We start from the raw sequence: 14,492 nt of genomic DNA on the forward strand, positions 1-14,492 counted from the left end.
CCTACCTCTCCCCCCTTTCCCTTCGTCCGCCTTCCGGGTCCTCTCTCCCAATCCGGATCCAACCCGCCCGGGGGATTTACCCGTTTTCCTCCCCGACTGACTCCGGGTTAGACCAGTTCTTGATGCCCCCGACTCCGTACGCGTCACTGGGGACCTTGACCTTCTACCGGAGCTCTCCCCGCTGTCCCTTCTCCTACCGTACCCGGATCCGATTCCGGGTCTAACACGACTAGGAGAGGGTTCGGATTTCCGGCCAGGAGATCTGCCCACGGTCTTGTCTTTCTTTACCTCACCGGAAATTGACCTGTTCCTATACCTCGCAGGAGACCTCTGCCGGAGTTCACGTAATTCGTCGTTCTCTCTCTTTTCTGTTATCGTCGTGGAAATGCTGACACTCTCGCTGTGAGTACTGCAGATCTCGGAGACCTCCTCGGAGAGATCCTCGTTGCTGAATGCCATGAATGGCTTCTTGCAGGCCCCGCCGTTTGGGTGCTTCTTGTCATGTGCATTTCTGGAGAAGTCGGGTAATAGAGGTGCAGCTTTGATGAAAGGGCTCTCATGCTGGCGATTCTCCTGGAATTTGGGGATGACAGGCGACGGGTGGTTAGGAATCGCGGGGGTTTCGGAGAGTACCTCTTTGACCGTTTCTTCTTCTAAGACCGGGTTCGTCGGCGGTGGAGATTTGCTGCTAATGCCACTGTGTTTCGCAGTGGCCTTGGAGTCGGAGACGCGGGGTGGTTTCGGAGGTGCTGTAGTGCTAACGCAACAACCCATTGGATGTTTGTTAAATGCTTGGAGCGTTTACATGGAGGAACGGCGGTGGTGGAGGGAGAAGTAAGGAGTTGAAGGTCGGATGTATGGAGAAGTAGTTGGAAAAGAGATGGGAAGAGTCAATGGTATGAATATGTATTTAATAGGTTGGGTGTGAGTGAGGTTGCGGCCTTTTGCGGTTGGGAGGAAAAGGAAGGACAACAAAAAAACACATTTATAATGTTGCATTACTTTCCAATTTACTCTTATATACTGTTTTATTTTAATGATTAAAATTAATATTTTATGAACCAATATAAAAATTATGAATTAAAATTTCATTAAATATGTGAATATTTATTTATTTTATATAAATTATTAAAATTTTTTATTTATTATTTGAGTCATATATATTTAATTGATCAAGATATTAATATAATTATACATACAAAATAAATACTTGGGATAAATTTTTCTGTTGCGAGTGATTCATATCATCGAGATTATTGGACCAAAAACACCATCACATATCATTAGTAATTTGTCAGCTTTATGTTGTAAATGACATATTAATCATATTGTAAATCAATTCACTAGCCGTATATTTAATTTGAATTCAATTTAAGTTTCTTTTTTCTTAATTATCTCATTATACTAAAAAAATTAATCATCTGAACAGACAAATATTTAGATAAACAACGAACTTACAAAAACTTATTTAAATGCATGGCAAAATTGGATGTTTGTACAACTAATCTACTAATCCCACTAATATAAGTGCAGTGTTACTTTAATTTCATAGTAGTTTTTTTTATTGGAACAGAAATTTTGTGACAAATATGTAATAAGTAACCATGTCTCGTGTTAGAATTGATGATTCAATTTGTATTACAACCACGACAATATTCTTAATATACCAAACATGGCTCTTGTCATCGTCATACCTTTTTAATATAATAATTCAAATTAAATATTAATAGTAACAATTAAGGTCTCGTGATTTGTGTCCCATGATTAACTTGGTTTCACTAACAATAATAATATGGGCATGTTCTGCAGTTTTCAATATTGTTGCTCCAATCACATGCACCAACGCTCAATCTTTTGTTTTTTATTGTCTCTTCTGATCAATCACATGTGGACTGGCGCAGTAATAATAAAGTGCAAATTACTGTCCAATCAAAGTAAGCATTGTTGATCAAGTCATAAACACGTTTTATCCATAATAATTGATAATATACAAATTAATTAGGAGTATTGATCGGGTGCAACAGATCCAGATCCATCAAATGACGATGCTGACTACTTTTTCTAACAGTGTAGAGAGTAGAGAAGTAATGAATGGTGGAGATAGGGGGGAGTGAAAACATGTGAAGGTGATTGAATGAGGTGATGTTGAGTGTGATTATTAATTGCCGATGATGGATGCAGCACAAACTGGCAGGCAGGGGGCCCTCTTTCATCACTGTAATAATTGAGGTTTTCTTTTTTTTTTTTTTTTATTTAGTAATATTTCATTAATCACAAACTAAGAAATTCAACATGTTGGGCCCTTGTCACAAAAAATATCAGTTGGGAAACAAGAGGAGGGGGAATGGGACCATCCCAATGGAATTTGGAGACTGTGTGCCAAATCATTACATTTTGTGGGTATCTAATGTTAATGCACAATCAGCTTCTTCGATGGGTCCTTTGATCCACCTGATTGCGTTTGCTGAATCCAATTCAAACATGCCCTTCTCTAATGCTATATGCTGCATATTTTATCATAGATTGAGTCTGTTATGCATGTCAAGGTCCCATATTCTTTTCCAATATTTTATCATCACTGTTTGTTGAAATGGAAGTACATGGATTGCTTGGAAAGCCGCTTTGGTTGAGAGTTTTCCTGACTTGGAGGAAGCCCAAAACGATTTTGGGATTTCCAATGAAGCTGAAATTTGGATCTTATTGATTTCGTACATGGAGAATAAGTGGCAAAGTAGATCAATTTTCCATTGAGACTCGCTATGTTCCACAAGACCTCTAACATGGGTTGGCCATGCAGGGCAAGTTTCCGTCAGTGGGATGGGGGTAAAATTTCTGATTGCGGGATCCAAGGATCCTCCCAAATTCGGACCATAGACCGTGTTGAGACCGGAAAACATGCCCCCAGTTGGACAACCTTCGAGCATTTAATCACATCTTGCCAAATCCATGAAAGCCCCTTTGACCTGCAAACAGGAAAATAAATCAGTGTCATTTTTAAGATATTTAGCACAAAGGATTTGACATCAAAATTTGTTTGATTTCTGTAGGATGTGCCAAGAGATTTTAGAGAAGAGGGCCTTATTGAAATCAAAGAAATTTCGAAGACCCAATCCTCCTCTGTTTTTGGGGAGTTCTGCAGAGAGGACATGGGAGTTCTACTCAAGGGAGAGACTGGGATTTTCTTTCTTTCCCCATCGTAGTAATTTAGTTGTCAACTCAAATACCTTGTCAACTCGAATGTTTTATGGAAAAACAAATTTCCAATCAGATTTCGTAGAATGAAATCAATCACAAAACAATTATATCATATTTGCTATGTGATTGGTTATTTTTCTTAAATTGTACACCACCAATCATACGACAAGTATATTAACTTACAATATTTGATTCCAATTCAACCCAATCCAATCCAAACTAGAATTTTCCGTGTTTCATTCAACCTTTTTCACTCTGAGACAAGTCATTCAAATACACACATAGAAAATACTAGACCACGTTGTTCTTTCAATTACTTTTCACAATACACATATATATAAATAATTTATAATTTATTATTATCGAATAGATCTAAGAAGCCATGAATCAGATAATCTTGAATTTCAAGGAGATCTATAGTGCATTTAAAAATAAATATATATGTATGAGAAAGATATAAGCGCAACTCATTCATATTAATATATATATATATGTACTTTATGAAATTATTATATATGATTTATTTGGTGTCTCGATAAGGTAGACAATATTGGAGTCAAACACATGCTACTCATACTTTCTTTTTAATTTAACAATTTATATATTGTATGCCACATTAAAGGATTTTTAACCCATGCTTATTTGATTTGAAATAAAAAGTAAAAATTTTATATTATTTAATATGATTATCTTTAAAGTAGAAATTCAATGCTAATCATTTTAAATCACTGTTTTAGAGACAGTTAGTGTGGTTTTTAAATTAAAATTTTATTTTGATACATAAAAAAACTATTTTACGATGTTGGTGAGAAAAAGGGGAAGAAGTGATAAATTTTGACATAAAAATGTTAATTCTCATGTAATCATCTGGACTTTTGTGCGGCCCATCTTTTATCTTTGCATGTCCGTGGTAAAAAGCTTGGGCCCAAAAGCCCAAAAACGGTGTTTATTAATGGGCCTACACCTTTTTGCAAGTATTAAAGCATGAGTTGTTTAGGCTATGGGCTTTTCACGAGTCTTGGCCCATTTACACATTCCACATTATGATCTTGACAAATTTACAGAAATTACTTTTGCAATTTCAAAATTTGGAACTCAGATTCCTCCCCATGTGAGGGATTGATAGAACACTTCAATCCCATCACATAATTATGGTTTCGTTAGACCGTCATAATCACCTTTTAACACAAGTAAGAGATAGAACTTAATAATCTCTCTTAACAAGTGATGAAATATGAATTTTAAAGTTCAGATATCGTCTGACGTTTGGGGGTTGGGATACGAGAAACGAGTTTGAATATTGTGCAGAGAAGCACGTGCCAAACTTACTAAGTGTGAGCACTCAAATGCTCAAATCTGATTGTTAATATGAAGTAGGTTGTATATCGGAATGGATAATAAATATGAGTTTAGGGATTAATTACCTTGACCATCTTAAATGTCGAGATTTTTTAATACTTTGGACTGATCGTACGGATAAGGCTGGACTACTAAGGTGATGCTACTGCATGTCCTTCCTATATATTTAGTGGGCTTTCTTGAACCTTTACTCCTGCAGACTCATATTATCCTCAAACATTTTTTAACTTGATTTGATATATTGGGCCTCACTTATTTTACCACGTCAACAAGATTTACATAAATACAAATTATACAATTACCCATCCCATATCCACTCATAATTAACTAAATCGGGTTAATATAATTATGAAATATATGGAAATTGATCTGCAATTATGTGGTGATGGGCCTACTCCATGTGAAAAGCGTACTCATTACTCACACGAATTAATAACTAATAGTCTCTTAGAAAGAGCGAGTTTGAGTGTGTGGGTGTGAGAGGTGCAATGGTTGTGCAATTTTGAGGAGACGACCGAATTTCTAATCCTTAATCTTTTTTTTTTTTTCCTTATAAAATTTTAAAAGTAATTTTGAATAGCCTGTTTTATCTATATTATTACTCAAAGAAGTCGGAAAAATCTCTTCTCCCGCGATTAGTATCCAAAGTGTGGATTCTGCAATGCACATGGGCCGGGTCGTTCTTTTTTCAAGAAGCCCAAATCAAGATTTTCTCACCCCACCAAGATGGCTCAACGGTACACTAAAACTTCCCCTTTTTGAAATTACGTTATAGAATTCAAAAACATGGCATGCCACTGCCCTCACCACCTCATAATTACCTCTTTTTATGATAAACCTCAAAGAATTTAATTATAAACATATACTGCTAATCTTTTGTTTCGAGAACTATATAGCTGTAATAATCTTTTTTTCTCAAAGGATATACACAAACCATCACCCCCTTGAATCCTTTTATTCTCCTTGTCCGCTTTTCGAAGGAGAGAAAGGCAAGAAACAGAAGAAAACCAACTGTTTATTACCGTTTGTTCAGACATCTTACTCATTCCTACACTGTCAATTCGCTGGATTGTTGTTTACTTGTGAATTAGGCTCTTTCTTTTTTGGACGAAAAGGGAATTTGAATGATTTGTCATATTTCCGGGTAAAGATGTCGTCTTGAAGCCTTTTGAACTCCCCACCCCCCCACTAAAAACTTATTGGGGTTTGTGCTTGACTGTTACATGCTTTAGTGAAGTGTATTTTGTGTGTGGGGCTCTCTCTCTTCTTTCTTTCTTTACTCTTTTCGTTTTCAAGGTTTCTTTTGAGTGCATATCTTAATTCTTGGAGTTCGTTGTTGTTTTGCTGGTTTTGTGCCTGCAGATTTTTGAGGGGTTTTGCTGAAGGAACAAGAAGGAGAAGAAATCTTGAGTTGTCGGGTGGTCATAAGTGATGATGGCATGTTTGGATTGGAGGAGTCATACGTGGGTTCTTGGTGTTTTTCTTATTCTTGCCGCAGTGCCCCTTGTCTGGGGATTTACCGACCCTCGTGACGGTAAGGCATGAGAAGAAATCCCGCTCTGTTTTTCTTTCTATAATTCCACTTATCATTTTCTTGGTTTTCATGTGTCTTTGTTGTGAATTTGAATGCTCGAGGATTTCCTTTTTTCTTTTTAATCTCTTCTGCATTGAGAACTGCAATAATATAAGAATTTGTTTCAGTTTAAGATTGCATGGTGCTTGTCAGGACAAAGTGTATTTGGAGTACTTCCTCTCAGTTTATGCGATAAATCGCTTTTATGTTATGGAATTGTGATAACAAGTCTGTTTGCAATGATTCTTGCCAGTTTATGCAATAACTCAGTTACATGCTTCCCTGGGCTTCCCACTACTTCCTGGATGGATCCCTGGTGGAGACCCCTGTGGGCCGCCGAGTTGGCAAGGGGTGGAGTGTGTAAATGCAAATATAACTGCAATGTATGAATTTTACACTTCTTGTTTCCTTATAGTGTAAACGTGTACAATTTGTTGATTGAATTCTGTGCTCTGGTTGATAGAAAACTAAATGGTGCTAATTTGGGCGGTGAATTGAGCGAAGACTTGGGGTCGTTTGCCTCAATTATACTTATGTGAGTCCATTTCAATTGTCTATCTTCATCTGCTTTTATATTTATCCTGTTTTTCATCTGGAATTGCTTTTCAGATTAGCATTACTGTCAAGGTGGTTTCTGAATAGCTGTGCTTTTACGTAATGGAATTAGCAACTAATTGTTATGGGGGTCATGAAAGATTTTGATCTTTCTGCAGAGATTTGAGCAACAACCACATAGGAGGCAGTATACCAACCGATTTGCCAACCACTCTTAGGAGTTTGTATGTTTCTAACTTAAATCTTCTTCCATTACTGAGCTTATGGCTTTGTTACTATGTAGAGCAGTTTAAGTATAATCCTTTTCCCTAAATATATCAGTCTGATAATGCTCCTCTCCTTCCTGGAAACCACATACTAGCTTTCTTTCAGATAATCAGTTTACGGGACGCATCCCGGACACACTATCTTCGTTAGGCCAATTGACGGATTTGTAAGTTCTATGCTCTATCACTATTTCCCATGGATGGGTTTCTTTACCGCCATTTGTCAAAAAATATTCATTTACTTTGTGCTGTTAACATCCTTCTCAGGTCTCTGAACAACAACCAATTGACTGGTCCAATTCCAGACGCCTTTGAACCTCTTAAAGATCTGATTAACATGTGGGCTTTCTTTTTATAATAATGTTAACTCACATAGAATCTAGTTGGAGGATATTGATTGATTTCGTATAGATTGACAATGCAGGGATTTATCGGGTAACAGTTTGACCAGTCAGCTTCCTTCTTCAATGGGGAATTTGTCATCTCTTACCACACTGTAAGTAACTGTTTCTGGCATGTCGTCTTAAAGAGGTGATGACACTTCTAAAATGGTTGCAATCTGGTATATGCTTCTTGAAATTTGCAGGTTTTGGAGTTCCTTTTTTATGTTGAAGATTCACATTTTCTTCTGTGTTCTCATGCTTCAATTCTGCGTGCAGGCATTTGCAGAACAATACGCTTACAGGACTGCTGGATGTTCTTCAAGATCTTCCTCTTGTAGATTTGTACTGTTCTCAACATTTTAAATTAAGAGATTTAACTTTTCTTTCATCAAGTTACATTTGCTGACTGGTTTTTGATGCCCCTCAGGAACATAGAAAATAACCTGTTCTCTGGGCCTATACCCGACAGATTGCTAAGTATTCCCAATTTCAGGTGTAACTGCAGTTGTCTTTTATCATCTGGCTTTTACTTATCATTTTGGAATACAGCTCTCATTCTCCGTATGCATGTTATGGTAGTGTCTTATTTCACTTTGTGTTTGATTAACTTCTTTTATTGTTGGTGCAGGAGAGCTGGAAACCCTTTTAACACTACCATCTTACCTTCTCCACCAGCCCCACCTCCAATATTGCCTCCATCCAGGGCACCTTCACCTCAATCAGTTCCTGGAGCTCAAGTGCATATACCATCAGCCCCATTACCAGAATCGGGAAGGGACGAGAAGAAACACACAACAAACAAAATCACGTGGATTGCTGTTGGAGGCTTGTTGGTGGTTTTAGTACTTCTTGTGGTACTATGTCTTTCTATGTCAAGATGTTGCAGGGGAAGGAGATTGAGTGAGAAAACTAGCACGAGGCATGAAATGGGGACATACGGTGTCCTCCCAGAGACTCATAGGCGAGATCAGTCTTCGCGAAACCCTCTCTACGAAGTAGAGAAAGGTGATTAACTTCCTAATGCTTTTGCTATTCCACATTTATCTCAGTCATAGTTTTCTTTTAATCTCAATGTATAAACTCTCTTTCAGGCCCCCAAGCAGCTTCCAAGAAAATGGATTTGCAGCCAGCTATTGGAGGTAGTCGGTCAAATAATGCATTCCAGAAGCAGGGGAAGGATCACGGAATAGATATGATGGGATCGCGTGATACTGATTTACCACCCAGTCACCTTCCTTTTCCACTTCTTCCCGCCGAAAGGATTGTTGCAGATCCTAGTTTTACTCCATTAACCGCAAGGGGAAATGGTTCTAAAATTGTAGAATCTTCAAAGTTTTTTACAATTGCATCTCTTCAGCAGTATACAAATAGCTTTTCTCAAGAAAATCTCATTGGGAGAGGCACGCTTGGCACAGTGTATAGAGCCCAGCTTCCTGATCGAAAGGTACAGATCTTCTGGCATTATCTAGGACTTCTTGCTGAGAGATAGGTCTTCCTGCTTCATGTCATGACTCCTGATATGAGTCTAGTAGTTGTTTTTAGTGTCTTGAAACCAATAGGGGAGTTCAACGTGGTTACAATATGATTTGATAAGTTGCATAAGTGAGAATATTAGGGAACATCAAGCAAAATATGTGCTCAAAGACCATCTACTCCCTCTTTTTCCCAATATGTTTCACTAAGGACTTCTCATTAAATCTCCAGGTTCTTGCGGTCAAGAAACTGGATAAGGCAGCATCAGCACATCTAAGCGACCCAGAATTCCTTGGTCTGGTGTCAAATATCTCTAAACTTCGACATGAAAATATAGTACAACTCGTAGGTTATTGCCTCGAGCATGGACAACGCCTGCTTGTCTACAATTATTGCAGAAATGGGACGCTTGATGAAGCACTAAACTTGGATGATGAGATCAATAAAAAGCTTTCATGGAATGTTCGCATGCGTTTGGCACTTCAAGCTGCAAAAGCCCTAGAGTATGTTCATTTAGAAACTTAGTTATGAGTTTGATCAGTGAATTAGTTATGTGAATTTTCTGATTTGATGCCCTTTTTTTTTCCTTTTCCCTCTTTCTTGTGTTGTCCGCCAAATCAAATCTTGCACTTCCCATTATTTGAATTGTTATTGGAGACTCACTTGTTCTTTTTCTTGTGAAGATATTTGCATGAGGTGTGCCAGCCTCCTGTCATGCACCGTAACTTCAAGTCCTGTAACGTGCTACTAGAAGATGATCTCACTGTACGAGTTTCTGATTGTGGTTTGGCTCCCTTGCTGTCGACCAACTCCATGACTAAGGTAATCTTGTCCTGATAAACTGAAGTTGTTTGTCGGTTCATTGATTCTCTAATTGGTAATAGCCTGATGTTTTACTCAATGTCATCTTACAGCAGGGAAGAAGTATACACACTCATTGAACTGAAATTTTACTGACACAGCTTTTTCTTTGTTAGTTGCAAGAGTCTGGCTGCGGTGCTCCAGAACTCGAGTTAGGGAGCTATTCTTGCCAGAGTGACGTCTACAGCTTTGGAGTTGTGATGTTACAACTACTAACAGGGCGAAAATCTTATGACAGGTCTGAGAAAACTCTATAAAATTGATGATATCCGACTTTTTAACTATGATTGAGGAAGGGGTAATAACATACTCATGAAATCAGGTTTCGTCCTCGAGGCGAGCAGCATCTGGTTAGATGGGCGCTCTCACGGCTTCATGATATCGACGCGTTGTCGAGAATGGTCGATCCTTCTCTGAACGGTGCTTATCCATCTAAATCTCTATCACGGGTTGCGGACATAATTTCGTTGTGTATTCAGGTGACTACTCACTCTTTGCCATTCCCGAATTCATAGTCTTGTCTAGGAGGAAACTCAATCTTTTGTGCAATTTATCTTTGCCTCAACAAATGCAAAAATAATTTGTGTATGTATTTATTCTATTTTTCTTGCCACAGCCTGAACCCGAATTCAGGCCACCAATGTCTGAGATTGTCCAGAAGCTCTTACACATGATACAGAGAGATCCCTGAGTATGAGGCCGGTGAGTTACACTTGGACGCAACCCTGGCCAATCGTCCAATCCAATCGTCCAAGCTGTTGTAATCACTACAACTCTTTCCTCCAACTTATTAGTTCAGACACACAGACGACGATGATGATGCCGTAGGATTTCATGAGTGGTGGATAGCGGCGGCTTGCTGCTCTTCAATGTTGTGTTAGCACTTTTTAGCAGTATCTGGGAATCATGTCTATTTCCCAGTTTTCCCCGAAACTTTGTAATTACACCAACTATTTCATGCCTATACTGTAGCAATTTCTTTTACTTACAGTATGTTGAATTCCTTCATACAACGACATCAAATCATCTGTCTTTAGCACAATACTATTGGACAAAAATACAGTTGGACGGTGGTTCTGCACATGATACCCTTCCACCAGGACCATCCACCCCCCAAATAATATAAACATCTATATATATATACATACATATTCATTAAATTAAAATAGGAAAAATGTGTCTGACCATAAATCTTGAATTAATTAACATGGATTAACCTTTTTCTAGTGGGTGACAGAAGTCCACTTTTTGAGTCTTCCAACAAATATTAGCTGTGCATCATTCACCTAATAATTATAAACCAATTCATTATACTACTAAATTATAAAATATAATATTTCTTTTTTTGTGGGAATTAAGATTGTACTAGTTCTTGATATGACACCTTCCACTAAATGAAGACCACTTTTTTAGTAGTATTATTACCATAAAAATTGATTGAAGACATAACTACTGAAAGTCACAACCAACCGTATTTTCAATGATAATGCTTTATATTTTATACGTATATCTATGTTGAATACTTGGTCCTTTTCAACTGCTAGTGCACCAATTATTTTACCTGCCAGAAACTTATCCAAAAAAATTCCATAAATGTGATTGGAAAATGACTTGCTATCTTATTATTTAGATTTTTAACTATATCTAGAGATACAATATTAAATTTTTAACTATAGTAAAAAAATACAATAATGAATACCGGGACCAACCAAATAACTGCAGTAATGAAAATCGAATTTAATCTTAAAATTACCAATGGAAAAAATAAGAAAAAACAAAGAATCGAGGGCCATAAACATTGTTACATATTAGTGGTCGGAATGTCTCCACAAGTCAATACAAAGACACTCAAAAAACCCCATATAAATAAATAATTATTAATAAACAGAAAGAAAAACAAAACATAACTATAATATGAGTGGAAAAGATTTTCTTGACCTGATGATGTCGGGTAAAAATCCTTGTCAGCTCTGTAATTAAGAACCGTAGACTCCCTACACTGAACACAGTAAAAAGAACTTACCGCTGCGTATATATAGCAATGATGTCGGTCCATCTCTGCGGTAAAAACACGTCATCAGGGAGGGTAAATCCCAGGCGCGGCTGAGTATAAATAAAGTGAAAGTCGGAGGTTTTAATATTAATTTATATTTTTCTGCTTTCGCCATACTTTCTTTTCTTGAGGTCCACTATTGAAATCTCTCTGCTCTGCAATTCTTTTTTTTTCCGTTTTCTTTGTCTTCTCCTTTTTTCCGGTTACCGTTTGAGAAATCCATTCTTATCTTTTCTTGCTGGATTTTCTCTGCTGTACGTATAGTTGTTGGTATCTGTGTAGTTTGAACTTTGTATTTTGCGTGGGCGGTGGATTTGGTTATTGGCCGGGGGCCGACGACGGCGTGGTTGGGGTGCCGACGTTGGTTTGAGGAGAATGGCGAAGCGCGGATACAAACTGCGTATCCTCTCGATTGCTTGGTTTTATTTTTATGTATTTGTGTGTGTATGTGTGCCTAATGTGAATGTGCATGTCGGTGAGTTTGAATGCTTGGTCTTGGAATGTGTTTTAGGGTTTTATTTTGGATTTCAGTGATCTAAGATATTTCGGCATTAGTTTTCTTGAATTTAAGGGAATTGAGTAAGTGAGAAGAATTCAGAAATTGGCCAAGAAAGATTGTTATGGCGTCTTTCTTGGGACTATATCTTCATTAAGGCTTACTCGAATTGTAGAGGTGGTGTTGATTGTTATGGAATTCTGATTCGTGCTCTTGCTTTCTTGGAGTTTGAGTAAAAAGATTTCGTAATTTCTATGTGATAAATCTTATGTTTCTCAGATGTGGTGTGTTTTAAGTTTGCTGACTGGAAGCACGTTTTAAGATTGTTGTTGTTTGGGTTATTATGTCTAATCTTTATTTCAAATTTTATTTCTTGTTGGTTGGATCATCAGGAGCCTAGCGGATTATAATCCTTAAACTTACTTTTCAGATGTTTAGGTAATAACCTGCAGTTTTCTTTTTTTCTGTGGTAAATGTCTCTCCTTGATTGAGTGTAATTTAGAGGAATTTGTGGCACATGCTGGGAATGTAAACTGTTTGAGCTTTGGGAAAAAGAATTGCAGAGTGTTTATTACAGGTGGAGATGATCAGAAAGTAAATCTTTGGTCCGTTGGCAAGCCCACATCGCTGATGGTCAGTTAATTTGGCATTTATTTTCGCACATCACTTCGGATGTGAACCACGTGTTTCATGTCAATTTGCCCAATGAACATTGGAATGATGTACATCCATTCACCAAATGGCAGAATCATTTCTAAATAATTTTGAGAATCATTCTGGACTGCTGCGACTGCAACAAACAAGTGTTGGGCAAAATTTTATGATGTGTAAATTGGCAACACAACTTATGGAGTAAGAATTGATGGAAATCTTTGGATGATCACAAACATGCTCTTCTGAGTGCATACTCAAATAAAGCACTACCATGTTACCAAGAGAAAACTCTTTTTTTTGCGGGGTGGGGTGGGAGAGTTCCTTAATTAATGACGTGGCTAGTCTATTCTCAGTAAACCTTGTTTTATAAATTTCTTCTCGTTCGGTGTAGGTCTTCAGCTTCATTTAAATTCAAAGTCATTTTTTCAAAAGAGGCATAATTGTTTTTTCTCGCTTTCTAACAGTTACTTTAAGGAAACAACTTCAAAAGCACTTGCACAACTTAATTGCGGATGGCAAAATTCTGACCTCCATGAATTTGCATGTTGTCTGATGTCTTTGCTAACTCTAAATAATTAGGTGATATCTGCAAACTTGTATTTAAAGCTTGTGCTATTTCCTTTTGGGAATTACTGGTTAGGTCATCGGACTGTCTTTAGTTTGTGTCACATTAGACAACTGAAGGAAGTGACCTTCTGGTGATTGCAGAGCCTTTGTGGTCACACAAGTCCAGTAGAGTCTGCAGCTTTTGATTCAGCTGAGGTTTTAGTGGTAGCTGGATCTTCTTCTGGGGCCATAAAATTGTGGGATTTGGAAGAAACAAAAAGTAAGTTAATCTCTTTTCGTTATCCCCTCAACATTGTAGAGTAATGTCAGGGTCGATTATTTGCTTTTGAACATGACTCAGAAACAAGAGCTTGTTAAAATAAATTTTGATTACGAACCTTATATTTGCGTGTGATTTAGTTGAATATCCTATTCGCATCTATGAGATTGGAGTACTTTATGTAAAACGTTTTCTAGTGTGTTATTCTGTATATAGGCTCATTTGCTAAGTGCTATTCTTATTCAGCAATCAAACATGATATCGCTTCTGATCTAGTTAATGCTTTGACATGTAGTGGTTCGCACTCTTAGTGGACACAGATCCTACTGCACTGCTGTTGAATTCCACCCATTTGGCGAGTTTTTTGCATCTGGTTCCATGGACACTAATCTAAAGATATGGGATATTAGAAAAAAGGGGTGCATCCACACATATAAGGGCCACACTCGAGGGATAAGTACAATCAGATTCACTCCTGATGGCCGCTGGGTAGTCTCTGGTGGATTTGATAACGTCGTGAAGGTATTACTGCTAGGATTTGGTTAAAAAATGATATACAAAATTAATTTTTGTCTATCTTGAAATCAATTTCTGTCCAGGTGTGGGACCTGACAGCAGGAAAACTTCTGCATGATTTCAAGTTCCATGAAGGACATATTCGCTCCATAGAATTTCATCCACTTGAGTTTCTTTTAGCAACAGGTGTAATGCTGTATGCATATGGATTTACTACACCTGCCAATTGTTTGCTCTGTGCTTCTTGGTTTGCTAACTGTAGTACCATAAATCTGTTTTCCT

At 37.6% G+C, this 14,492-nt stretch overlaps 3 protein-coding genes across 5 annotated transcripts in view; 2 read left to right on the forward strand and 1 right to left on the reverse strand.

Annotated features, from left to right (window-relative positions):
• The window catches only part of LOC105175639, a 2,224-nt gene extending 1,264 nt beyond the window's left edge, over positions 1 to 960 (reverse strand). The window contains exon 1 of the mRNA XM_011098142.2: positions 6 to 960. Coding sequence (XP_011096444.1) covers positions 6 to 774 — 769 coding nt within the window. The 5' untranslated portion in view covers positions 775 to 960. The remainder of the gene's footprint in view (positions 1 to 5) is intronic.
• Positions 5,430 to 10,707, forward strand: LOC105175518 (protein STRUBBELIG-RECEPTOR FAMILY 1). 3 transcript variants are annotated; one of them, XM_011097974.2, is made up of 17 exons: positions 5,430 to 5,758; positions 5,917 to 6,088; positions 6,381 to 6,510; positions 6,591 to 6,662; positions 6,841 to 6,906; positions 7,044 to 7,115; positions 7,216 to 7,287; positions 7,373 to 7,444; positions 7,608 to 7,673; positions 7,759 to 7,824; positions 7,960 to 8,336; positions 8,423 to 8,775; positions 9,036 to 9,307; positions 9,488 to 9,626; positions 9,782 to 9,903; positions 9,988 to 10,144; positions 10,282 to 10,707. In XM_011097974.2, exons 2-17 carry the CDS (start codon positions 5,986 to 5,988, stop codon positions 10,354 to 10,356), a joined length of 2,214 nt encoding a protein of 737 aa, XP_011096276.1. In that variant the 5' UTR covers positions 5,430 to 5,758; positions 5,917 to 5,985; the 3' UTR covers positions 10,357 to 10,707. The 3 variants fall into 3 exon arrangements, with proteins under 3 accessions (XP_011096276.1, XP_011096273.1, XP_011096275.1); XM_011097971.2 differs by having other exon boundaries at positions 5,431 to 5,698; XM_011097973.2 differs by having other exon boundaries at positions 5,698 to 5,803.
• The window catches only part of LOC105175519 (katanin p80 WD40 repeat-containing subunit B1 homolog), an 8,824-nt gene continuing 6,145 nt past the window's right edge, over positions 11,814 to 14,492 (forward strand). Inside the window, exons 1-5 of the mRNA XM_011097977.2 lie at positions 11,814 to 12,118; positions 12,717 to 12,847; positions 13,577 to 13,694; positions 13,990 to 14,216; positions 14,294 to 14,397. Coding sequence (XP_011096279.1) covers positions 12,094 to 12,118; positions 12,717 to 12,847; positions 13,577 to 13,694; positions 13,990 to 14,216; positions 14,294 to 14,397 — 605 coding nt within the window. The 5' untranslated portion in view covers positions 11,814 to 12,093. The remainder of the gene's footprint in view (positions 12,119 to 12,716; positions 12,848 to 13,576; positions 13,695 to 13,989; positions 14,217 to 14,293; positions 14,398 to 14,492) is intronic.

The sequence above is a fragment of the Sesamum indicum genome, linkage group LG12 (assembly GCF_000512975.1).
Source record: "Sesamum indicum cultivar Zhongzhi No. 13 linkage group LG12, S_indicum_v1.0, whole genome shotgun sequence".
Classification (NCBI taxonomy): Eukaryota; Viridiplantae; Streptophyta; class Magnoliopsida; order Lamiales; family Pedaliaceae; genus Sesamum; species Sesamum indicum.